The following is a 25,923-nucleotide window of genomic DNA, read 5'->3' as shown; positions in this document are numbered from 1 at the left end:
TTTTTTTCCTCAGCACTGACCTTCAATTATTCTCCATCTCTGTGATTGTCACACAAAGAATATCAATTCCAGCTTTCAAACAGATCATTAGGTGTTTTTGTGCTGTAATCCTTGCTGTTTGGCTGCGCTGTTAATTCATATTAACTTGGTGAACTTGGGGGTAAATACTTTGTGTGTTTTGTATGGAGTCCCTGTTGTGACTGAGTGGCTGTTCCTCCACATGGCACCTTCACTAGTGTTTTGATATCAAAACACTCATGCTAAGAAAGAAGGGTTTCTTCACTGCTTAAATACCTTGCTGGTTCAACATTTCAAAGTATGCTTTGTGATGTCCAGACATTGTCATTAATTGCTAGCACAAGAGATGGGCCAAAACCCAAAACCCTTGAATCCAACTCCTCTACTGCCTCCACACCCCTTGTCTTTTGGAAACTTTGGAAAGCTGAATCCAGACACAGAGCCAAGTATTGCAAATTAGCCAAACCCCAATCCCACCTCCCCCACTTTAGGGGTTTTCCAGATCTTGATCCAAAATGTATTTCCTAGTCTTCTATTCTTCCTCGTTTCTTTGTAAGATTCTTAAAACTTGCATATTCTTTCCTTGATGATGTTTTGGCAGTTTCACCTAATTACTTTTAGGTTTGCTCACAATGGTCTAAGCCTGCCTGTAGAATCTCAATATTGATAAGAAGAAAAGGAAGGTGGAATCAAATCCCATCTGCATTACAAAGGCTAAAGAGCAATTTAAAGGATTACCCTATGCTCTACTGCCATAGAATGAAAATGAGACAAAAGTCTCTTAAGTTAAGAGACCCAAAGAGGTTGAAAAGTGTGTGCAGTTTTTTCATTTGGTTTGGTTTTGTTTCTTCAGTAATGTAATTTATAACTCATAAAGCTCCAACCAACTTCCAGCTGGGCTGGTTTACAAAAGTATAGGCTCTGTTCTTGCACTATTCAAAAGGAGAATCATCAACCGCAAGTGTTGCTGTGTAATATCTCTAAAATCACAAGCCTGACAGCTCAAATTATGAGACTTTCAATAACTGCATGCAAACCTGTTTGCATCTGCTGTTGGTATCCAAGCCTTTAAAGATCATGTTTTCTGGTTGTTTTTTTTTTGCCGAAAGTGAGCTAGGAACATTTATGAAAAGTGTAACAACTCATATATTGGCCTGACATCTGAAGCTGGGCCTGTGAGTTAAAAATCTAGTAATGACTATGAAACTGGTCATGGATTTGCAAACGTTGTCAGTATAGAACAGGTCTAAGTCCGTTGCAAGATCTGAATGTGTTCTGTAAGCTAATGGAATTGCTCTGCAGTTGACATCAATTTATTGACATACTGCTCGCAGTGTATTTCTTATTGCCATACTTAGTTAAAAGAGATTTACTTTAGCAAGATTTCTCATGGAACAAACCGACATATTGGTCAGTGTAGCCAAGGCTGCTAGCCTGCGTCTTCTGAAATCTTGTAAAATTCTGTGCTCTGTCAGTGACTTCATGTAAAATCAAAGGCAAGTTAGTTAATCTCCCTGTATCTATGTTGCCCTCTTTGTAAAATATTAAAAACTGTATTTCCTGTATTTTGTTGGCTGTTTACAGAGTATGGCTTGTAAACAACAGAGGAAGCTGAGATACAGTACTAGCTGAGAAGCAAGAGGCATGGAAAGACTGGAGATAAATAAATTACACAGGCTTCTGAAAGTAGACTTGGAAAGAAGCATGCAGCAGTGCAAAAACTGGGGAAACAGTCTTCTGTGAGGAAAAGAATTGGAAGGTTCACTTTCCAGAAAGAGTTTGAGTGTCCCAGAGTCATGTGTGAGCCCACTCACAGACAGGCACTGGGACGACACTAAAACTAGGGTACATCTTAGTCTGCCCACAGGGAGCATGTCCAAAGATGAGGAGAGATATTAAGAGTATGTAACTGGCACCCTAGGACAGGAACAAGCCTGAGGGATAAAGTGTTGGAATAATGATGGATAGCTGCCTGTCTGTCTTGCCTGGGATTCTCTATCAAAATAGGAGGAGGAAGCAATGTTGCATCTAACGTTGCAGAATTCCCCAATTATGCTGTTGCAATTCAGATCTCAGGCATTTCAATTTAAGATGTTGGGCTCATCTGCTAAATTACCACACCTTTCCGATGACAAAATATGAATACAATGTTAAATTGTTGTGAAAAACACTGCAAAAGTCTATAAACTTTTAGATATTTTGGTGACATTTTGGTTTAGATTTTTCTGATGCCAACAATGAAGGGCTGTTACTGAAGCACAACAGTTATCTTAATTCGTAAGGTAAATGGTGACAGTCTAAGGTGGGAATGGGGAGGATGTCTTTGTAGCTCATTGCTTCAATAAGTGCAGTTAAATTTATAAAAAGAAACAGTTCTCACATATGCATTCACTCCATCTCTTCCCACAATTCCCACAGAGAGAGCAACTGTTCAGCTTCAATTTTGAAAGCTCAGAATGTTTCATGTGAATGCATCTCATCAGTCTGATTTCTGTCCAGCTAAACAAAACTGATTAAGCAGTATTATCTACCATCTCTTTCTTGAGATTTCTCACATTAGATATAGAGGTTCAAGTGGATGCCAGAGAGGTGGCAGCACATGAGTTCTGAGGTGACATCATTGCACCCCAGTGCTTGTGACAACGAGTCTCTCTTACAGGTCGAAGACTGGATGAGTCTAAAGGCTGAACTATCTACCTATTGTCCTGCTAGCAGTGAATGAGTATGTTCATATGCCTCAGAGCTATGTTGTTCCTGCTATTGAACATCTGAATTTTATCTCCAGTCAGAGGTTGAGGTAGAAGTTTTGTATGCATCAGAACTTTAACCTTTGATGAAAGTGGTTTTGTAATCACAGGTCATGTACACCTGGGTGAGCTTCATTTTGACAGTCCATGACACTGCAGTCTTCATAACTTTCATTCTAGTTTCTTTCATATCTACTGAAGGCACACACACGTGTAAATGCTAATCCTATCTAAAGCTCCTTATAAAGCACTGGCTCCCTCCTGCTTCTCACTTTGCATATTTGCACAAGCTTCCAGGTTCCCAGAAATCAATCCAGGCTTATAAGAGAAAAAATACCTAAGAATAACTGTTAACTGAAAAAGTGAAAAGAAATTTAAAAATTGTGTTGCTACAGACCTGATGGCAAAAGAGAGGTCCAACCTTCAGGAAGAGACAGGTGGCTTCTGAGTGAAAATGGTAACTTATTCTCCCCAGGGAGATCAGCTCCAAAGTTGAATTCACTCTTTCCTGCTATAAAGCATATTGATGTTAATGGTTTTCTTCTGCCTGCACGCGTGTTTTTCAAATTAAGTATTGTTAAATCTGTAGAGCTTAAAATACTGCTTCAGACACCCTCCTTTGCTTCTACTTCAATGTCATATAATCTGCCATAGGTGTACAGTGCTGATAAGCTGCCCTGCTTCTCACAAACAGATGCAAACCAATTTAATTTAAATATCTGGCAGAGGTAAAGGAGAACTGCAACTAATGACCAGTGCAGTAAGTGGAAGGGGTAATTTTCAGGACATGGAGTACTTTGTATCAGTGCATTCACTATCCCTGAAGACAGTGAAAGGATTATGTTTGTAATATCAGTGTTTGGAGGTGACATATTTACATGTGTATAAAGTGTTACTGAATGCAATAATCCTGGGCACACCAATCTCTAGTATCTATTTTGCAAATGATATTAAAGGACTCAGGACTTCATCTGTAGCATTACAATTTTGCTGAGAACAACCTTTGTCTCACTGGTGAAAGAAAGTGCTGGGCACAGTAGGCACAGCTATAACTTCTGCTGCAGGTAGAAGTGTCTTACTGCTCTGCATTCTTGCATTGAGGTGCATGGCAGAGACAGTTTGGAAATGAACAAGGCCTGAGATTTTGCACCTTTCAGACAGTGTTACCTTGTTTAGGGCATCTTCTCCTTCCTACTACAGGCTTTATTTTTCAGTATGTATGCAATGCAAAAAGAAATATCCCTCCCCCCCCCCCCCCCCCCAAACTAGTGTTCCCTATCTAGAATGACCTTTCAGCGAGATAAATAAATGAACTCCATAAAAGGTAGATATATGCAGTATAACAAAACTCCAGGCATGAACAGCAGGATATGGCGATGTTCAGCTCCAGAACACTTCCAGGCACTTCATGCCTTAAAGTAATTTTTCAGTAAAGCTTCGCTTCTTTTTCAGTTCTTTTTTATTTTTTCAGTTAGGGGTAATTCAAATGAGCCTTTAGCTAGATGCAACACTGCTCTGTAGAATTGGCAGATATTGGGCATGACTCCTCATTAGAGCTCTATGCAAGAATTTGAGTAGACCTTCCCTTTGGACTTGATTCATGTGAGTTTCCATTCCTTGAATTTCACTTTGATTTCTAGGTTCAAATATGTGCAGAAAACTGAAAGCCAAACTTTTGGAAGTACGACATTCATGTGGTTTCACGAAAAAAATATTGGGTTTGCATGAGTTTGTTGTGAAAAAAAATAATTAAGCTGTATTTTAGAATCTGGAGTGAATCTTAGATGTGCAACAAAATATCAGGAATGGTGAATTTCATACAACTCACAGTGCTATTGTGAATGTCTTGCTGCTCTGCTACTGATTAAACACATATCTTGAATAAACAAAGTCTTTATAGCTAAATCACCTTTTCAACATATCTGAACATTGCAGGCCGCATAATTTGGTAACATTACCACAAGATCTTTAACTCACTACAAGAAAGACATTGAGATACTGGAACATATCCAAAGAAAAGCAACAAAGCTGGTAAAGAGCCTAGGGAGCAACTCTTATAAGGAGCAGCTGAGGGAACTGGGGCTGTTTAGTCCAAATTAAAGGAGGCTCACAAGAGACCTTGTCACTCTTTACAACTACCTAAAAAGAGGTTGCAATGAGGTGGGTGTCAGTCCCTTTTCCCAGGTAATAAATAATAGGATAAGAGGAAGTGGCATCAAGTTGTGCCGGGGAGGTTTAGGTTGGATATTAGGAAAAAATTTCTTCACCGAAAGGGTTATCAAGCATTTGAACAGGCTGCCCAGGGAAGTGGTTGAGTGGCTGTCCTTGGTGGTATTTAAGACATATAGATTGTGGCACTTAGAGACATGGTTCAGTGGTGGCCTTGGCAATGTCAGGTTAGCAGCTGGAACTCGATGATTATAAAGATCTTTTCTAACCTAAATGATGTTATGATTCTATGCTTCTGTTCTATGATTCCTTCCCTTGTCATCATTCTCCACACAAGGTGCCCATCAACTGCAATGGGATGTCCATGAGCAGGACAATGGCAGGATACATGGAATCCAAGTATAATCCGGTTATTCCACTTTAGATGATTTAGTTGCTTATTGAGACCTCTGTACTGATAAGAACAATCTCTAAAACTTCCTTTTAAAACACACGTCTTCTAAAGTTGAACAAGAAATGTCCAAAATCAGGAATTCTAAAATAGGCTTATGTAGCATTAGTGCAATATATCCAGTTTAAAGTTGGGCTAAGAGATAGAAAGAAAAAAAAAAAGAAAAAAACCAACCATATAGTTATGAAAATGTCCTTCTCAGTTGTTTCATGCATTGTAAGCTATGTAATTATAACTGCAGCAGCTTAGTTCTTAAAAATAAAGCAGTTATCATTTCATCTATTACATACTACAAATATTGCTATTTACCATAAAAATCTGGCATTGAGAATTTAATGTACAGGAATTCCAGAAGCTATCTGTAAATACTTCTCCTATGATGCTAGTCTTCTTGAGTACAGGAGAAAACAGCAGCGGCCAAAAGATGTATGGAAAACATCCTGTTGTGCAACTCTCAGGTGTATATTGCTGGTGAAACAAAGGATTTGTGGGTTTTCTGTGGTGGAGATGGTGTTACTTACGAAACGTACACTAGACTTCTAGTTGATCTATATATTTAGTTTCCTGAGTTTTCAAGGGCAATATGAGAAGTTGTAAATTCTGCCATGATGGCATTCTGTGGTGATTTCCCCACTTCTGAGCCAGGGGATGATGCAAAGTGGTCCATTCTTCCCCTGTCCTCCAGGAAATGGTCTCTGAAGTTGCTGTGTGAGGGGATTTGGACACATAAAAGACTCACTGGTGTAGAGGAATCTTAGTAGCCATTTTAGCCCTTTTCTCACTGCTATGTTCAGTCCACCTCGCTGGTTTTACATTGCAGCCCCTTCCCACTGAATCTTTTCAGTCTTCCTGCCTGTTTCACTTCCCATCAAGCCCAAAGGTCCTCAACCAAGCTACTGCTGCCCAATGCAACATGAAGCCTGTTTCTCCCACTGTTCCTAATTACTTCCATTTCTTGTTCCAGATTTCCCTCTTCAGCTTAATTTCCCACACCCAGCTCTGTCTAATTTATGTCTTTTCTATTTTGGCCTTCAGATGTCTTCAATGTTTATGTTTCTGCTACTGTTATGCCAAGCCAGACCCTCTTCTTGCTCCTATCTGACTTCTCAACATCTGTAACTCTTTTTTTGCCCTCTCAGTTCCTTCTCTCTTGCAAACTCTGTATCATTGTCCATCTGCTAGTCCAGCTTTTCCTCCAGCCTGTTTTTCGTTTCTACTGATGTGCAGTTTTCCTAAATAGTCTGTTGTCTACACTTGCTCCTTTTTCCTTTCTGTCCCCAGTCCTGGTGCCTTTGGCAGAGTTTCCCTTTTCCACTGCTAGCTTCTGATTTTAGTCACTTTTAAGGCTCATTGCTAGCATACTGCTATCCACCCCTAACACACACGTACCTTGCTTTTGTCCTTTATTGTCTGAGCTTACCAAGGTACCACAGCGAAGAGCTTAGGGAAGACGGGGTTTTCTACATGTTCATCTGAATGTAGCATGCCATGCAACATTGTAATACTGTGATTGCAAGAGATGTATAGCTCAGCCCCATGCGGGAGAATGCCTTCTGCATTGAGAAAGAGTTCTTGGATCCAGTTTGCACTTTCTACTGCAGAAAATAAAAGACAGGCAAAAAAACCCCAACCAACCAAACAAAAACCCACAAACAAACAAACAAACAAACAAACAAAAAACAAAAACCCACAAAACAAAAACAACCACACTGAACACTGGAGACTTCAGGCAATGCAAGGGCATAGGCATAGGCATGCAAACTGGATGAACCCTGAACAGAGTGAGAGCAGTGATTTGAAACTTCTGTCAACTTAATACTTACAAGTCAGAGTTCCCAGCTTTCCTGAGGAACTCTTGCCTTTCTGTGCAAAATTCTTCCTCCCGTATGCTCACTTTCCTTCTAATGCAGAATAGGATATTTTTTAAATTCCCCCCAAAGAGAAAAGTAGTGACAGAAAGACAGTCACACTGCTAGAAACACTCCTGCTTTGCAGTTTGGGAGCAGAGTCAGACTCCTTTATCGCTGAACAAATGGTGTAAAAGGGTTCCAAGAGAGCATTTTTCTGTAAAGAATACAAGGCTTTACTGAAATGTACATTCTCCCTGGAGGATTTCAGCATTTTCCAATTGGTGCCTTTCATGGCATGTGTTATGTATTGACACAGATTAAGTTTCCCTCCTGTCTGGAACAATGCACACTCAGGAGGAGAGCTACTGACCTAGCAATAAGCGTGAACAGTTCATGGCAAGTGGTGGAGCAGAGCTCCTGGAGGACGGCTAGCTGAAGGCAGAGCGCTCCCTTCAGCTGTGCCATTCCAGTTCTCTCCTCCTCCTTCTCCTCCTCCTCCTTTCTCTTTTTTCCCTTCCCCTCTGTCTTTCACTGTTACACTTTCCCTAGACCCCTTGGCTTTGTTGAGCTGCATGTCTGACTAGCAGGAGGGGATTGGCTGCCCGCCGGCTCAGGGAGCGCTTCCCGCAGCTCACCCCAACCCACCCACCCACGCCTGGGTCAGGAAATGTGAGCAGAGCTGATGGAGGCGGAGAAGCGGGGCTGAAGGTTTGCACCAGCGCTGGATGTGACAGCAGGCAGCTGAGAGCTTCGCAGCTTGCGCAGTGTCCAACCCAGGTCCGGCACAGACCTGACCATGGAGGGCTGCCACTGGACAGTTGCTGGCACCCTGCTTCTGGTTTCCCTCATCCTGGTAAATGCCATTTCTTTCCTGCAAATACGTGTAGCTTGTAGCTGATATTGTATCTATGTGTATATATGCGGGTGGGTGTGTTTTTAAGATTGCAGTTACAAGTTTGTTTTGAACAAATTATATAAATCTTACCCTCTGTAAAGTATTAAAGGCTTGGAGCTGTGATATTGTGGATTGCTGCAGGTAGGACCAAGAAGCTGATATTGGCATCACTTCTATAAACTTAGAGAGCAATGACCTGTGAATGGTGATTTAACTGCTTGATATTTAGAGAAGAGCTGTTTCTCCCCACACTGTAATGTACCTGAAATGCTCTTCCTTCCTAAAACAAACCAACAAAAAAACCCCAAGCCCACAAACAAAGAAAAAAACCCACAGAACAGAAAAAATGTTTTTCAATTGCGCACATGCACAGAAACCAGGCACTGAACTTTTTCCTACAGCCAGTTTAAATAAGCTTTCATTACTGCTGTAACTCATTATTGAGACAAGTTTATACCAACTTTTGGAAGATATGTTATATCTGGTATACTTCAGGGCTGTAAAGCTGATTGTTACTGTATGACTTCCCCTGATTATCTTGATAGGATGCTCTACAGCTGAGTGCCATAACTCTGCTGTTTGGTTGAGATTAAATATTCCATTTTGACTCCTACTTGATTTTATAAGCTGTATGTTTGCTATCAGAAAACCTGCAATAAGATTATTATTATGCACGCACTTTTGATACCATAGTCTTGGCATACACATGTTGTCTGTTTTCTGAATATTTGACTTAATGAAGTTATTCAAATAGCAAAGAACTTACAGAAATATACGAACTTCATAGCAGCTTGTGTCTTCTTATTTATCTGTATAACTTATTTATTAAATATATCTTATTTATCTGTATAATCTATGGTAATAATTATGAATTAATCTTAACACTTTTTTTGTAACCACAAGGGGACCTAAACAGTAGGATAATTCTATTCAAAATACTTAATAAAAATAATTCTATGATTTAAAAAAAACACCTTTTGGATATATAATCAGTAAATACTAATTAATCACTAGAAAGAAGAATGCTATCTGGACCAATCTAAAAGTCTTATTTTGTTTAAAGGGCTACTTTCTATCTAAAATACTGCATTCACACAAAATGGCATAAAGTCAGCACAGATTTGCTTTCATTTATAAAAATGAGAAGTTTATAACCTGATGACTGTAATATATTATGATCCAATCCTGCAGTACTAATTTAGGGAAGATCAACAGGAGATATGACTCAACAAGACTGTGTAAGGACTGTAGGATTTGGCCCCGTGTTAAGCTCATACTCATAACATTTGTATTTTACTCTGCTGCCTGTGAATTAAGTTCTCAGTCCCTAATTCATAAAAATAAATAGTGCATTCTGCTGCCAACTATTATGCATTATATTCCATATATACTAGTTTATATTTGTATAACTTACCCTGCCTCAAGAGATTTCCTCTCCACCTCCCATCAAATCTCTTTGTGCCTTAAGAATAGTGATGTGAAGCAAGCTTAACTTTCTTTTTTGAATCAGGCCATTCTTTTGCTCCTTCCACACTCGAGAAAATCTCTCACTTGCTTTCAGCAGGAGATTAGGTAAACATGCAAGGATTTGACCTATAGCTTGGATAGAGATAGAGGTAAGTTGTAGGGTACCTTGGGTATACATGTTACTGGTGTAGTTTATTGCAGCATGAGTTCACACAGGGCATGGTAGGAAGTTCATGGATGTTTCTGAGGGGGGGAAAAAAAAAAGAGATGTTGGATAAGGCCCATGACCTGGCTATTAACCTCCTAAGTATCAGCCTTCGGTCAAGTAGGTGGAATCTGTTTGAAAGCTATGACAATCAGCATTTGGATATGTATGTTCCACCTTGTATCCCTTTAAAACTCCTGTCGCCCACACTGAGCAGCCTGTGGTCATGTCGCACTCTTGGTAACATCAGCAGAAGTTCACAGTTGTAACTAGGTAACAAATACTTACAGGATTACTCTTACAATAATTTATCACATGTTCCTATATTTTCATTAAGAGGCTGGGAAGCAAGGTAGCACCTAAAGTCTATGTTGGGCATCCCTGCCTCAGTAAAGAGGTTGTGTAGCCCAGACACATGCACAGCCTGTGTGCACATGATACTAAGGGGATGGACAAGCCCACAGGCAGTATCAGCAATAACCTCTCCTGCTCCCCTCGTTAGTCTGCAGATATAGTTGGCTCCAGGTTAGGCCACATGGAGCGGTGAAACAGTGAGTGTAGCTCACTACGCCATTAGGGTTCTTAAACTTCTTCAGAATAAATTGTGATCATTTTCAGTTGAGTGGTGGTTAAGTAAGGTCTGTGGGGTCAGCAGTTTATGTGTTAACTGCCCTAAAACTTGCTCCATACTCAGACATCCAGTTTCCCTGGCATAAACGGGAGTTAGATACTTTCATAGATACTTTTGAGAATCTGAGATGTAACACTAGACGCCTGTCTTGAAAAAGTAATATCAGACTGGAAGTAACTTGAAAAGACAGTTTCTCTCTTTTCAGACTAAGACCGGCTATTTGGAGAATTTTGCTCATTGATTTGTGAACTTTTGCATGCTAAGGAAATATTAGCACACCATTTTTTAAGAGAAACAAAAGAAAGCAGGCATTCTGTTCTGGAGATTTCCCTTTGTATTGGTTTAAAAATAAAAGCCTAACACGAGAAAATCATAGTTGTCTAGCTCAAAGGAAATGTGGCCAAAACCATAACCAGCCAGTGTTCATCCAAACTTGGAAGTCAAATCATGTCAGAAGGGCATTTAATCACATTTGCATTTGTTATTTACATCTTTTCAGCAGCTTTTTTTAGCTCTCTTTCTTGCTGTTGTGGTCCTTACAGAAGTGACACTAGGAATTGTAATAAAGTACATGTGTTTTTCTGCAGGATTTCTTTCTTTTGCTGTGATAATTTGTGCATGGAAAATAGTCAAATACAATAGTCAGTTCCTTCCAGGCTCTTTGGCATTACATTCTCCTATTATCTAACTAGGCCTGTCTTGGATGATCACATGCACAATTAGCCAGTAGAATGAATATAATGTTTCTTGTTTACATCTAAATATACAAAGCTTGACAGTTTTTCCTTTCATGTGTAGATAGGTCTACCTGCTGTTGTATGTCTGCTCCTCTCTTTCTACAATTGTAGCTGTATAGGGAGTGATTTTTCCAGTACAGTGTCCAAACTGCACACACATATTTTCATGCATAGTCATGTATATGTGCAGCCTGGCATTTGATCACATCAGTTGAGTAAGGATGCACTGAAATACAGAGTTCAGCTATACAAAGCTAAGGTTTGTTCACATGACAGTGTACAAAATTTCTCACCATTGTGGTTTGCAGCCAGTGCTGCTGTAGTCCAAATGCCTCACATCTATACAACAAAACAATTTCTTATGTGAAGGTCTAAATGCTGCTAAGTATATATATACTCATCACTTTCTTCCTGCATCCCTCTGAAATTTTGTTTTTGCACTTATTTTATTAACCTCTTCCTTCAGAGATTTCTTGAATTGTATCGGTTATTTGCTCTTTTTCTACCAAGTGCAGACTTGCATGAGCTGAACTAAAGTTGTTGATGGAATTTTTTTCTTTTGGACTTTAGTGAATGAGAATCAGTACTTAGTGTAGGCTGTTGAGTCTCCTTCACCAGTGTCCATAAAGTTAAACATATTTTGTTTTAATGACTTCTGATTTAGGTCTGATAAAAGAATAATTAAAAAAAACCTATGAAACTGAACATGTGGAGAGGCTGAAGATTGGAATATGGTCACCTGTAGTCATGGATCTGTCAGATGGACAAACTCATACACTCAGAAGGTTCATGAGTTAATGTAAAGTCTGAGTAGTCCACATGCCCAGACAAATAGTTCTTTAGAAGAGGGGTATCAATCTCTGTATGACTGAATTTTCACTGAAGCAAACAAAAACTGAATCCCTTGTAACTGTGTTGTTATCCGTCCAACTATAACTTCATGTTTTCTGTTACAGTGTTGTCTTGTCAAATCTGCAGACAGCACTGTTATTTGTATTGCTTTTTATCGCTGTTTGCTTAAGTTTGTAAGGAAAGTCAGATCTCTATGATCAAAAATTACCTGGGAAAAAAAAGGGAAATTGCAGTCTGTTGCCAGACAGGCCTGTGTTCTCTCATATAAGAAAGGAAAGCAGAATATCATCCTTACAGAAACAATCAGAAAGCTGAAGGCAGTGAAAAACCAGTGAAAACACATCAACCACTAGATGCTATGGTATCATGATGGGGAACAGGAGAAACAGAAAGAAATTACTTGTTCCAGTCCAAGCCAAGGACATTTATGAAAAAAGTCTTCTTATGTGGTGGACAGCAATCAATTGAAAGCTGGCATGAAACGTGGAATTCCACTAGAATATCATACTCTGATATGAACCACTTCTTCCTAACTGGTGTATAGGAATGGCTAACTTCTGATTTTGGCATCTCTGTCTTTTCATATCAGCAGATGGGCAGTAGGCTTGTCTTAACAGGTTGGCTGACAAGCTTTGGATATTCAAGGTCTTATATCATCCACTAGCATGAACATAAATGTATATTCAGGCAAAATGGGGGAAGTAAGCAAGAGGTACACATTTCATGGAGTGGTAGAAAATCTTCTCTAGGTCCTTAACCTTGTGCAGTGTTGAACACAGATCAATAATGGTCAATGCTTAGTGCAATCTGATCATTTAGATGTCCTTCTATCTCAGGGAATGTAAAACATTTCACTCAGGTCTGAGATTTGTTATTATGCATGCTAAAACTCACTGTACATGTTCAGACCTATTTTTTTAACCAGTCAAAATTTTTCTGTATGCAAAAGGAACAAAGACAGAGGGTTGTCCATTGGGTGTTAAAGATACTAGAAAGATTTAAAAGTTGGCATCATGGTTTTAAATATGCCATTCTCAAATTTGTCATTTGTCTTTCAAGATAATTGTATGCAGTATCTTACCTGTTGAAGGCTCAACGCTATCTGTTGAAGGCTCTCCCACAATTGGATATGTTCATCACCGTTTACAGGTTTTGCCCTTCTTTTTGGAAATGGCAAATACCATTCTTAGAATACTAACTTTTAACAAAAATATAATGATTCATAAGCATGCTATTAGCTGAGATTTGAGAGCAAGCTTCTCATCTATATAAATCAGTTTGCCTCTGTTAACTGCAGTAGTTATGTTGAATTCCACCTTCTTAGACTTTGTACTGAAGTTTTTTCATTGAATAACTGTTTTTATTTTGAGTTTTTACATGTAGTATTTATATGTCATGCACAGAAGCAATTAAAATACCTCCAAAAAGCACTGGTCATTAGTATCTTCTTGTGAAATCTCTGAATGGCTAATTTATTGTATTTTCAACAGAACACCTTTTCTGGGTGTTATGCATGTGTCATGGCCTGAATCTGAGTGTGCACGTTGAACGCTACTGTAGGCCAGGACTTTCTCTGGGCTTCATTGACAGTGAGATGTTATCACATCAAAGATTACCAACTCCAGGTGCACTTCCAGCTTTTTTTCTTTTTTTTCATTTCACATATGAGCATTTTTTTTCCTTTTGCTGCCAGAACGCAACTTTTCCAAATTTCTTAAAAAAGTACCTAAAGTTGTGGTGAAATTGGAAGGCAATATAAACAGGTGACTGGGGGAGGGAAAGCAGTGTGTGTATTTGTGAGATTTAATCTGTTTCCAAGGCAAGCATATGTAGAAATCTTAATAGTTTTGCCACCTGTGAATTATTTGGACACTGCTTATAGGAGCAGTCCTTCTTCTAATTATGTAGAAAAATAATTGGTATGTTCACTGGTTCTACAGTACACTAATTTTCACATTGTTTCCATTTTCATCTTCACTGCCTTTATGGAATTTCTTCCAAAGCTTCAACCCTTTAGAGGTTGCCCTGGGATTTCTGGTTTTCAGGGACTACTTGTAGAACAAGTTCAGCAGGGAGGGTGTCAGGGCGGAGGGAAGGGGGTGTGTGATAATGTAAGACATCCTGAAATAAATTCCAAGAGTGCACAAGAAATGAGACAGGAAATTATATGCAACTTATAATAAATTCAAACTGTCCCATAAAATAAATATAACTCATTTTGTTTTTGTATGAATGTACTGTAGGGGTGTTGAATTTCCCCTTCTAGCATTGTTGGATATAATCTCAGTCCCTGTTTGAAGTTTGCTAGTGTATTGTTCAGATCCTGCGCTGTATCAACAGACCCAGAAATGAAAGGGAATAAAGGAAACAATAAGGTCTCCTACTGTTCTTGTGCTGGCATCAGCTTGGCGGATTATTTATTTAGTTACTTACTTACTGGCTTATTTAAATCCCCATATTTCTTTCAGCCTGGACTGTTAAAAGCATCTGTTGTTGAGGGCAAATATAACTGCCCTTAACAAGCCCAGGGCTGTCTTTTCTTTTTTTATTATTTTGGTATGTGGATGGATTATGATTGTAAATGTGTTTTGGATATGACATTTTCATAGTTCCTGTAACTTTTAAAAAGAGCTGGGGATTTTCAAGTTACTGTAGTATTGCCAATATATTCCTTAAAGGTTTAGCCAGGGCCACATTTTAAAGATGAAAGATCTGAATTAGCTAAAGAGGAGAAGTAATTCAATGGAAATCTCTGGAATTAAAAACTTGAGCTGCCACAGCTTGAATTGTAAGACTCTACTTTGCCAATCCAAACTTCAGCAGTCTCATCATTCTCTGATGGGCTCAGCTGGTGCTGGTGAGCACCAGGGCAAGCAGGGGTGCATTATCACATCTTACCAGAACTGAAGACTGGCATAAAGAGAAAGGCATACCCTTCTCTGTGCAGCATACTGGCTCCAAAGTGTGGATATGTCTTTCCTTTTATTTGGTGACAGCAATGGAAACATAAATATTTTCATCCTGTGTGATATTAGAGGGCAGCATGAGAATAGCAGCAGCTTGTATCCTGACAGTGGTTTGTTCCTTCCAACTTTCTAATTCAATGTAAAATAATTGCAAATAATCTGGTACTCCTAGAAAACTCCCCCACCTTGGTACTGCAAACACTCCACGATTGAGTGTATTTTCCTTTAAAGAAACACATTCATTAATTTGAGATCAATTACTCTGTGATTAAGAGGGGAATAAATATGTTAGATAAACTCTGAAGTTTATAGTTAATTCCTAAGGGTCCAATGAGCATTTTTTTTCCTGTCTTCCCTTTATTTTTTGGTATGACATGGGATCTTGAGCTTTCTCCATTATTTATTTCTTTCTTTACTTCTGCCTCTTTCCTTCCTCTCCCTTTCTTTCTTCCTTCCTTCCTCCCTCTCTCTCTTCCCTGCTTTCTTTCTCTTTGCCTCCCATTTATTTATATAAATATTGCCCTTTCAGTTTTCCTGCCTCCACCAAGGCTTAACGTTTCAACCCTTTATACGGTTCCTTGATGTTAAAATAAACACATACACAGGTCCATGAGGTAACCAAGGGAGATGGCAGACCATCAGAAGAATAAGATGCTTCATTTATTTTGAAAAAAACTCATAGTTGTGAATGTTTATCTGAAATCACACAAATCTTTGGGGAGCTCTCCTCCCTTCTCTGAAATGCCTCCTGTCAGGACAGTGCCATCTTCCTGTTGCAACCTATGGCACCTTTTCTTAATGCTCTGACCATCTCCAGAGGAGACTGAGCCATCCCAGGACTGACAAGCCCATTAAAACCTATGCTGATGTGACAAGTTCTTCTAGCTCAGACTTTCAGAACTGGAGTTTCTACATCCAGTCCACGTGGGGTTTGGTGCACTAAGAGGACTCATTATTAGACATTGTGACCTGTACAGAGTTAGGCTGGGTGAATATATGAAGCTTAAGGTCAATTTAGTAAAGAAAGGTAAAATGGCTAACATACACTTCAGTGTATTACCCTGCTCTTTGGGGGAGACAGTGGTTAACCTCTGGAGGTGGGAGTGTCAGCTGTATGTTGGCCATTTTTTCTTGAAGCTGACGAAGACAGCCCAGCCAGCACACAGTTTTCACTTAGAAAACACTTGGCATGCAAATGACCTTGTGACAGATACCAATTTTACTTTTCTGCCCTTTCTTTTCAGTGTGTCTCTGTGTGCTCTTTCCCTGCCCCCAGTTCTCCTACATGGAAGGCAAACCCAAAGTCCTCGAGTGCAAGATGCACTTTTGAACCCATGCTGTTGGGTGGGTTCTGAATTCTGGAAAGTGATTTCAGCCATCCTCCATCTGAACCAGTCCTAGCCTTAAAAGCCCTTCTGAGTCAATAAGGCGACAAGTCTGAGGCTGAGCCAGCTTGGACCTGCTCTGCATTGAATCACCCATGCCTGTTATTTACACCAGCATGGTAGGATTTAAGTACAACAGGGTGTAGTAACTTAGGTCTGTGAGAGCAAGAAAGAAAGCACTTGTATTCATATCACTCTCCTGGTGTATATTTTCATATGGGTAAGTGGAATGAGAGATAGGGCTGATCTGAGTTTTATAAGGCATTGTTATAAAATGTTACAGGGAGCGCAGCATGCAGTGTGTTGAAGTGATGTGGTGTCAGCTCCATCCTCTGCCAGCAACCCCCACCCCCAGCTGGCTGCTGCCCTTTTAGGAGAAGAAATGAGCTCACATTTGGCATATTTCTCCTGGGATACAACTTCCAGTCCAGGTTTGGGGATTGCTGTTTAGCTCCTAAAGTCCTGAGATGTCTGTTTATCATTTCTTTGCTGTTTTGTTGCAGATTGGAAGCGGTGTACTCCCTATTATAAGTTTAAAAGACTGCATACATATAGCTCTGTGACTTGCTTCAGGGCAGGAAGAACCTCATGGGACTGTGGGGACAGCACTGGCAATTCTTTTATCCTTCAGAGACCACTTGATGTGTGGAGCTAATGACTGTCAGAGGGTGCAAACGTGTACAAAACTGAGACCACGGACATTCTTTTTTCAGGATGACAGATTTCAGTGTGACGCCTTGTCCCTATTACTTGTTCAATAACCATATCGGGTCATATATGGCTAGGAAGGGATGAAGGGTTATTTCCCCAACATTGAACCTTTGCTTTCCTGTGCAAAAGGAAACAATGTCATAATTTCCTTTTGTCTGTTCCCCTAGTAGTAAGCATAATTATGCTGTTAAGAGTAAAAGAAGACAAAAAGGAACACCGTGTTGAAAAGAACTAACACAGCAAATTTTTACTTATGTCCCTGGGAACTGAGCTAGCTCTATGCCTATCAGGTGTCTTCCTTTAGGGTAAAGAAAAATTGTCTACCTATTGCTCTTCCCCTTGCCTGCCTTCACAGAAGCAGAATAAGCACTGAAAAAGTGCATGAGGATCTCAGTGAGATTTCCTTTTCTCTTCTTCTCATCAAGGTGTCTTCCCCTGTTTATTCCAAGTGATGGATGATTTTGATCCTGAAGAAAGAGTAAATTAAAAACTACCCAGAAGGAGATTTGGAGGTTTTTGTTTATTCCTTTTTAAGAGACTGGAATGAAAAAATAAATCCTGGCACATTTATTGGCACTAGCGAAGTCTGAAGCATAAAGTAATTACACAAAGTACAGTATATACCCTCACACGTGCATGCTCCTGTGCCAGTGCCTTCCTTAGGGTGTGGAGTCACTCAGATCAAGTGTTTCCTGTGCCAGGGGTTTTCCATAGGAAATACTCTCCTGATCCCCTTGCAGGCCTTTTGCTTGGTCTTGCAAGCACAAAGGAGGCAAAAATTTCTCAGTTAATTTCCCAGACTGTGGAAACCTGGGGCAAGTGGGGTGATACTGTTCAGCTCACTGCCCCACACCCAGTAGGAGGGAGCTGCTGCCCTCCAGGAAGCAGAGAAGCCAGTGTACAAGGTGTAGCCACTTCCAGCTCAGTATGTCTGATGCTTATTGCAGCTACTTTTCTTTCCAGGTTGTTTGCCAGAGAAAACACTAGCAGTAGTTTGAACAGTTCTGTAGGCATCCTTTTGATTGGGCCATATGGAACAGCACGTAGTTATCCCATGATTATCATGGGAGCAATTGCAGCTCTCGTTGCTCAGCATCTCAGATGCAGTAAACAGTTCTGTCAGCTTGGGCAGAAGGGCATTTTCTTTTCATCTTCTTTTAAGTTCTGTAAGACCAGAACTCCCATTACCTTGGTAAGAATGGAAGGTGGGCAAGTTTTTCTGGCTTGTGGGGTCGTTCTGGAGGGTGACTGGGTGGCAGGTCTGGTGGCTGAAGTCCTCTCTTCATCTTTACATGGGATACAGTTAGGATAATGGGAAGACAAACTATCTACCACACCAGATAAACAGTGTTCATCCACCCTGACCCTGAAGCAGACCCCTTGGGGAAAGAAAATAGGTCAGCATTCATTCCATCAAGTCCTTGGATATATTGCTATAGCTGGCTTGGGGACCTGTGCTTTCATGAGGTGCATGAGATGGGAAGATATCTGCTTGGAGCTGAAAGATGGCTGTTGTCATGGGGAATCCCAGTGCTTCCAGGAAATTATACTCCTCACAAGGATGAGGCTTACTTTAATAGCCCTTTCTTCAGTATGGTACAGTTATTCTGGAAGAGTGGATGTACCTCCATCGTATAGTACTGTTTAAAATCATGTGCAGCTCTTGCCTAGATACATTAAACATGGGGTTTGTGCATTGCAAACTGGATGTGTCAGAATATTTTACTTACGATGTTTCCAAGATAATAGCTCTGAAAAGTTTCAACAGCTAGTCAGGAATGTCTAGCATGTTAACATTTTGTTTGACAGTAATTATCAATATTAATTCAACTGGCTGTGATTTTGCTCTGCCTTGCCTTCCTTCGAAAGCCAGTTTTCCAAGCAGTTTCCCGTCTGAGCTGTAATCCAGCTGTTAACTTGGATAGAATGCAATAAAGATACACAACATTGTGCAACTGAAATCTTATAAACCATTTATTTACATTGGTTGAAGATTTGAACAATACATTTTGAAACTTAGGTGTCTTAAAAAGAGATGAGGTCACAGTCCTTGTCTCCTGCTGTTAGGCACCTAAGTGCTTAGAGTCATTTCTTCCTGGTTCACTACAGACAGCACTGCAGTACTGTGTGAAGTATGTATTTGACCCCAGTGACAAAATAACATCAAAGGATCCTCAAGGATTACTCAAAGAGGGAGAATGTATGGCTTGGCAACAATTCGTATAGGGATGCGCTTGGACATATCTGAAAAGGGAGAGCAGAAAGACCATATCATAGGGAAAAACACTGGTTTTCTGTCTCTAATACCATTTTCACGGTAGCAAAAGTCAGATTTAGGCAATGGCCTCAGAGGAGCCTTGCATATTGTCACTGACAGTTCATCATACCCCTAAACAGTGTGGATATGATAAGAACCAGATGATTTAAATTTCTTAACCAAACTCAGCAGTGCATATCATCTGGGAAATAACTGTGGCTTAAAGTCTGTATCAGTGCCTTAGTCCAACAAGAGGTTAACTGCATTTTCCACTATCTATATTACTGTTTAATGTAGGGAGTACACTGGGTACTTGAAAAATATCTTTAGCCACATTTCACTGAACAAGGAGGCAGACTTGATCTCTTGGAAACCAAGGAGCAATTAAACTACATGGTCTTCATTTATAAGCATTCATTTGTGTGACACTGACAAATAGTTGGATTGTGTAGGGATAGCTCAGTTCCAACCAAAATTTTAAATTCAATCCCAGTATGTGACTAAGAATTATTTTCTTAAGGCTGAACTCCTTTTATAGGTCTCAGGGTATGAACAGCAGTCTTCGTACTTTTCATGTTTCTCCCTTTGTGCACACACACACGTGTATACACATGCTCTTAAAAGAAACACAGTTCTGTCATCAGGGATGCAGCTCCTGGATGGTCAGGCAGCTGTAGTGATTTAAGGATGTGTGACACTTGTGGGTTTTACATACTACTCCAGATAGTTTATTCCTGTGTAGTGTGTGTTGGTGGAGAAGGTAGGAAAGACCTGTTACTCATCTTAGTCTCAATAAAACATGAATGCCTGACAACTCTTTAATAAATTCAGAAATTACTGTTAAATACTGAAGCTGGATTTTTTTCTAAGAATAAAATTGGGTACCTAGCTCTTTTAATTTTACTTGATTACGTCAGATTACTTTTGTTTATATTGTAAGAAGTCCTTTGTTAGCTCATAGCTTAAAGACTTTTTTTCTTTTGTAAGCATCTTCACCCAAGTGCCCTATCCACCAGAAGTGGTTTCATTTTGTACATGTGATCCTTCTTGCTTTCTTGTCCAAAAGCACAAGGTTATCCTTTTCTTTCTCATCAGAGAACTCTTTGGGAGTCCTGTCTGTTTCCTCTGGAGCTGGTGTGTAGGGTGGTAGCTGCGGGATCACCCTCAGGTTAACTGTGTCTTAGGGAAATGAGGGATGAAGAAAGAGCTGATTTTGATCAGTGTTAGCAGACTTATTGGTTTTATGTACGTCATTAATAAGCAATTTGCTTGCAGGTGACACATCTGCCACTGATGCTGTAGATGTCAGGACATCATGAATTTTGTGTGGACAAAGCAGTGGGTGTTTCCTGGGAAGCTCAGATTGAGATTCACCTAAAAGGGACAGAAAGGGGAAGGAAGCTTTTTGGATTCTGATCCTATGACTCCATGATACGAGCAGCAGGGCAAGCCTTGATGACTGTCTGCATTTTGTCTTCTTTGGCATACGCTGGTATTTAGAGAAGCACCAACCTAGGTTGCTTTTGGCAGAGATAAAAGACTTTTTCTAAGAGGGGAATGTTACTTAAAAGAAGCTTGAAGTGGTGGCAGCTTTACTCCTTGCAGGTTTAAAGGCATGTACACACACACACTCCCACCACCTTTGCTTTTTTCTTTTTTTTTACCCCCGTTCTTTTTTTTCATTATTTTTATTTTTTGTGTTTACTCTTCATGGCAGGAACTTTAGGGCTTTAAAGGAGCGCTGTAGGAGCTCTTGTGTTGCAGAACACTGCAATGTGCTTTACTGTTAAAAGAGTATTTTGACATAGGTCCTTCAGTTTAGTTCACTGTCTTGAAAGTGGGTAAAAATTATTAATTAGTGGTATAAGCTACTTTTGAAAAATCTCTGTTAAACAGTGAGTTCTTAGCTAGTAATGGCGTACATACTTTGAAGCTGCAATAGACCTGCAATAGACAATCTTCAGATTTAAAATGGCTTGTCAGGCATTGCTAGAATTTCAAGATCAATCTTAACTTTGTAGTTCACAGGAGGGAAAACCACTCTACTTTCTTTGACATTAAACATGGATGGAGTTGAAATGAATTATGTTTATTCCACTTGTTAAAAAAAAACTTGGAGCCTGTTCCAGTTTGAGATCACATGCTTTCTGGGAATATGTAGGTCTTATAACAAATCTTGGAATGCAAATAACAGGCACATGAGTCTCCTCTGGGTGGGAGTACAATTTATTTCAGAAAAATTTGGACCCTTAGAATGTCTAGCTGTGCTGATGCTTATAATCTGTGATGAGGTAAGAGTACTTGGTTCACATGACTTTACCTTCTTACCTTTACCTTAATTATGTCTGTGGGCTTTCAACCAGTGGTGAATGATCAGGACAAGCACACATTTGCAGTTTGAAGGTATTGTTTCCTTCCTTGTTGTAAACTAAAAGCACAGGCATACATTTTAGTATATTAAAAGTGCAATCACACATTTTCATTTTATAAAAAATACCCTTCAGAAAACAGCCAGCTGAAATAATTTCAGTAAATTGGAGTGCCACTTCTCTTATCTCAAATGTAAATGCTAATGAGATTGTATCTAGAGAATGCATTGCATCTGGCCATAGTCAGAATTTGATCACTTTAATTTTTTCATTTATCTTTGCAATTATTGTGTTGAAATCAAATCCTTTTGCATTTTATCAAGGTAAAATAAACTGAGACTGTCAAATAATTGTTACATAATCATTAGGCAAATCCATCTCTCACAGACTAAACTAATTTACCTTTTTTTTCCCATTAGTAACCAAAAATTACCCTATACTAAATGTTAAAGCAACAAAACACTGACCCAATTACCCATCTAAACTATCTTCCAAAAGCTGTTCTGCAGAAGGAGATGCTACATGTGTTTAAAATGCCACTAAAAACTGTGTATCATTAAACAAATTGAAAATGGAAGTTGGCCACACCATAGAATAATAATTTGATATGGCATAGCTGGCAAACTCAACTTGGCAAAAGTGCTAAGTTAGGGCAGCATGATCAGAGTGGACATGCTTCAGCAGAGGCAGCAGAGGCATTTGAAGAAAGCTTGCCTTCTGTGTGCTTGGTTTAGCTTCCTTCTCATTCACAAGATTTATTTGATTAATTGAAAAAAATAGTCTCTAAAAATTGTCTTGTGTCCCCTTTTCAGCCTATCTTTTAATGTTCTGCTCCTGAACCCCTTTAATTTGATGGAGTTTTCATTTGACCTCAGCATGCTTTGGACCAGATGCTAAAGGTCTTTCAAAAGGTTTGGTCTTCTTTGTGTCAGAAAGCCAAATAGACTCAACTCTATTTAAGTGTCATTTGTGTATTTGCCTTTCAAAGTACTCTGGTTAAAAAAAAAAAAAAAAAAGCATTCATGTTCTTGAAGAGTCTGTGAGCAGCAGCATGAGAAATGAAGCAGGCAACCATTGTGAGATGCTGGGGAGCCACCACTGGGTGGATGGTCTTGTGTGTTGTTGTATACTAGTCCTACACCTGACCCTTGCCACTCACTGAGCTCTTCCTTTCAAAAGAAATAACCATATTTCCTATGCTTGCAGAAGGGAAAATCCTTTCTTTGTTTACCCATTCTGCCCAAACTGATTGACTCATTCTTCAAGATCAGGTCTGGACCATATCTTGATAAAAGCAATAATGGAAAGAGAGGAAAGGAAGAGTAAATGGCTGGACAGGTGTCCTTCAAACCTTAATATTTTTTTTTTTCCTTTAAACAATATCTCCATAGAAGTTTTCCAGTTTGGCATACAGTCTGAGCTCACTTAAGCAGGTTTAACATGACCAGCTTTCATTTAATTACCACTAGATTATTTTGCCAGTGTATCTCAGAGTAGTATCAGTCTTTTGGAAGAAATATAGCAATACAATTATTCTGTCAACCTGAGTAAGCCAAGTCATCCATGAGCTAATGACTCACTTCAGGGAAGGAAGACTCTCACGGGACCATGGGAACAGCACTGGCAATGTTTTCATCCTTCAGATGCATGGAGTTAACAACTGTCAGAGTGTGCAAATGTGCACAACACTGACGTTACAGGCTTTTTGTTTTCAGAACAGAGTTCAGTGTGAGTTTTTGGCCTTATTACTGAGCTATGTATAAAGACAGCTAACAAAAGACATGGACTTTCACTTCAGCTAATCTTATGCCTGGCTGTTTACTCAGCTTCATAGATGACACTAGTGGGTGAACTTCAATCCCCTTGCAGAATTTTATAGAACTAAATGCTTTCCATGTTGGAAAATTCTCTCATTATTAATAGTTAGCACATATAATGCATTCCTGGCTCATTAAAGTATACTGAATAGTTAACCTCCTACTTTGATAAGTCCCAATCACCACACATTTCGTATCCTAATGTGTTAGACTTAGTCCTTTGCTCTACAGACACAGACTGCTCAGTTTGGGGTCTTGTTTATGTATAACAAATTCAGTGTCTCCCTTGAACAGATGTATATTGAAACTATTCTCAGCTCTAAACCATCACCACCATTTCCTTTATTTCTGTGAATAACAATATTCAAGACTGGTATATTTCACCAGGTTTCAGTTTTCATGACAAAATTTGTACACAGCTTCAATGAAGATGAAATTATTTCAGTGTTGAACTATCTCTGTGTCTCAAGTAATCCCTCAGTGTTGAAAGCTGAAGTTAATTTCTCTAACATGGTCTGGCAATGATGTTTACTGATGTTTCTCTGTTGAAGGCGTACCATTGAAGTCTTCCTCATATAGTTGTCTTGCCTTCTCCTTTATTTCAAATACACTTTACAATGCTATTCTCCAGGTGCTGGCCCACCACCTAAGCCAAGCTTTGAACAAGAACACTTCCTGGTCTCCATCAGACACTGGCATTTCCCATGCACCTTTGCATGTTCCTGTAGGTTATTTACTTTCTTCCAGCAAACCCACATAGACTGTGAGGGACAATAACTATCTAAATGGTTAGGTCATTTGTGTCCTTACAGATCTATGTTTCAGAGATGCATTTGCATGAATGAAAATGAAAAGCTGGATACATGCATGACTGCATTATTTGAGGCAGGTACTGCTGTAATCTGAGAGGAACTGAGTGTTCCTGAGTCCATCAGTGCTGCTTCTCTATAAAGTTGTTTGTGCTCAGCCATGGGCATTAATAGTAGCACTGCCTGGATCTGTGCATTGCAGAACTTCAGCTCTTCAGGTAGTATGCACTTTCTTTGTTACGCTATCAAATAGTAGGGATAAAACAGAGAATCTTTGTCCTTAAAGATTTAAAGGGGATCTTTGGACAGAGGAGCAGTAGTGACAGTTCCAGTTCGTAATGGTGAGTGCATGAAAGTCATCATGTTGAATGCCTTTGTATCACATTGATTCACTATGTTGCGATTCTTTTTTTCCTCAAGAGCGTCTTGGAAGGCACCTTTTAATATGCGATTTCATAGTTTCTAACACAGCAACAAAACTTCAAGGCACAATTTCTAATGTCTACAATACTCTGCCTCTTTCTTTTAATCAGGAAAAATCCCTTGTTACACTGTTGTCCAAAGTGCTTTTTAATAATTGTCATCACCAGGCTCAAATTGAGACAGAGTATGATACTCAAAGGATTGAAAGCAAATTCATACAGCAAGACCCACTACAAGAACTGGCTGCCAGTCAGTAGTAATGTCAAGAGAATAGCAGATTTATTCAGTGCTTTTAATGACCAAGATGATATCCAGTAAAAAGAAAGGTTAAACTAGCAACAGTATTTTTTGTCCTTTAACTGATTTTTCATGATTTTTTTCCTTCTCTCTATCCTCAGAGCTCCAGAACAGCTCGCTCAGAGGAAGACCGAGACTCACTGTGGGATGCCTGGGGCTCGTGGAGCGAATGTTCACGCACTTGTGGAGGAGGGGCTTCGTATTCACTGAGACGCTGCCTGAGCAGCAAGTAAGTGGGTGAATGCTTTTTACTTCACTGATGGGAGAATTCGACCTACTCGTATGTGTTGACCATAAGAAGTAATTAGTAAAGGTCTTGAACTGTGTGGAAATTTCCAAGTCTATGTCAAAAAATTATGGTGGCGTATTTTTTAATTCAGGCAAGCAGCCAACATGTTTGATAAGGCAACACCCTCTTAAAATAAAGTGAGACACTATGGAGATAAAAAAAAGTTGCCTATAAAACTTGCAAGGCTGCCAACTACAGAAATGTGAAACCTCCCTACACTTTCACCACTGAAGTGGTAAGACTTTTGACGTACTTGTACCAGACTACAGCTAATTCACTAGCTTTAGCGCCCCATAGTCTCAGCCATACAGAGACTATAAAAGCATCACATTGACCCAACATGGCATCCTGATCTATATAAGAAAGAATAATAATTCTGCTGGGGATATCTTACAATTAAATTTCAGGTATGAAGTCTTCCATACCAGCAAACCCTTCCCAACAGGCAGAAGTAGAATGGCCCAGTATAAAGGTGAAGTCTGGATACCCTGTCAGGTATCTGAGATTTTATTCCTCTCCAGTTACTAGCTTACAGTGGAACATGGACAAGTCATTTGACATCATTTCCACTTTATACT

At 39.5% G+C, this 25,923-nt stretch overlaps 1 protein-coding gene across 1 annotated transcript in view; it reads left to right on the top strand.

Annotated features, from left to right (window-relative positions):
• Nucleotides 1-7,888: 7,888 nt before the first annotated feature.
• Nucleotides 7,889-25,923, top strand: part of ADAMTSL1 (ADAMTS like 1) — a 192,338-nt gene continuing 174,303 nt past the window's right edge. The window contains exons 1-2 of the mRNA XM_027792781.2: nucleotides 7,889-8,088; nucleotides 25,158-25,285. Coding sequence (XP_027648582.2) covers nucleotides 8,032-8,088; nucleotides 25,158-25,285 — 185 coding nt within the window. The 5' untranslated portion in view covers nucleotides 7,889-8,031. The remainder of the gene's footprint in view (nucleotides 8,089-25,157; nucleotides 25,286-25,923) is intronic.

This window comes from Falco peregrinus, chromosome Z, assembly GCF_023634155.1.
Source record: "Falco peregrinus isolate bFalPer1 chromosome Z, bFalPer1.pri, whole genome shotgun sequence".
Classification (NCBI taxonomy): domain Eukaryota; kingdom Metazoa; phylum Chordata; class Aves; order Falconiformes; family Falconidae; genus Falco; species Falco peregrinus.
Note: the sequence above shows the minus strand (reverse complement) of the source record. Positions and strands in the feature narration are given on the sequence as shown.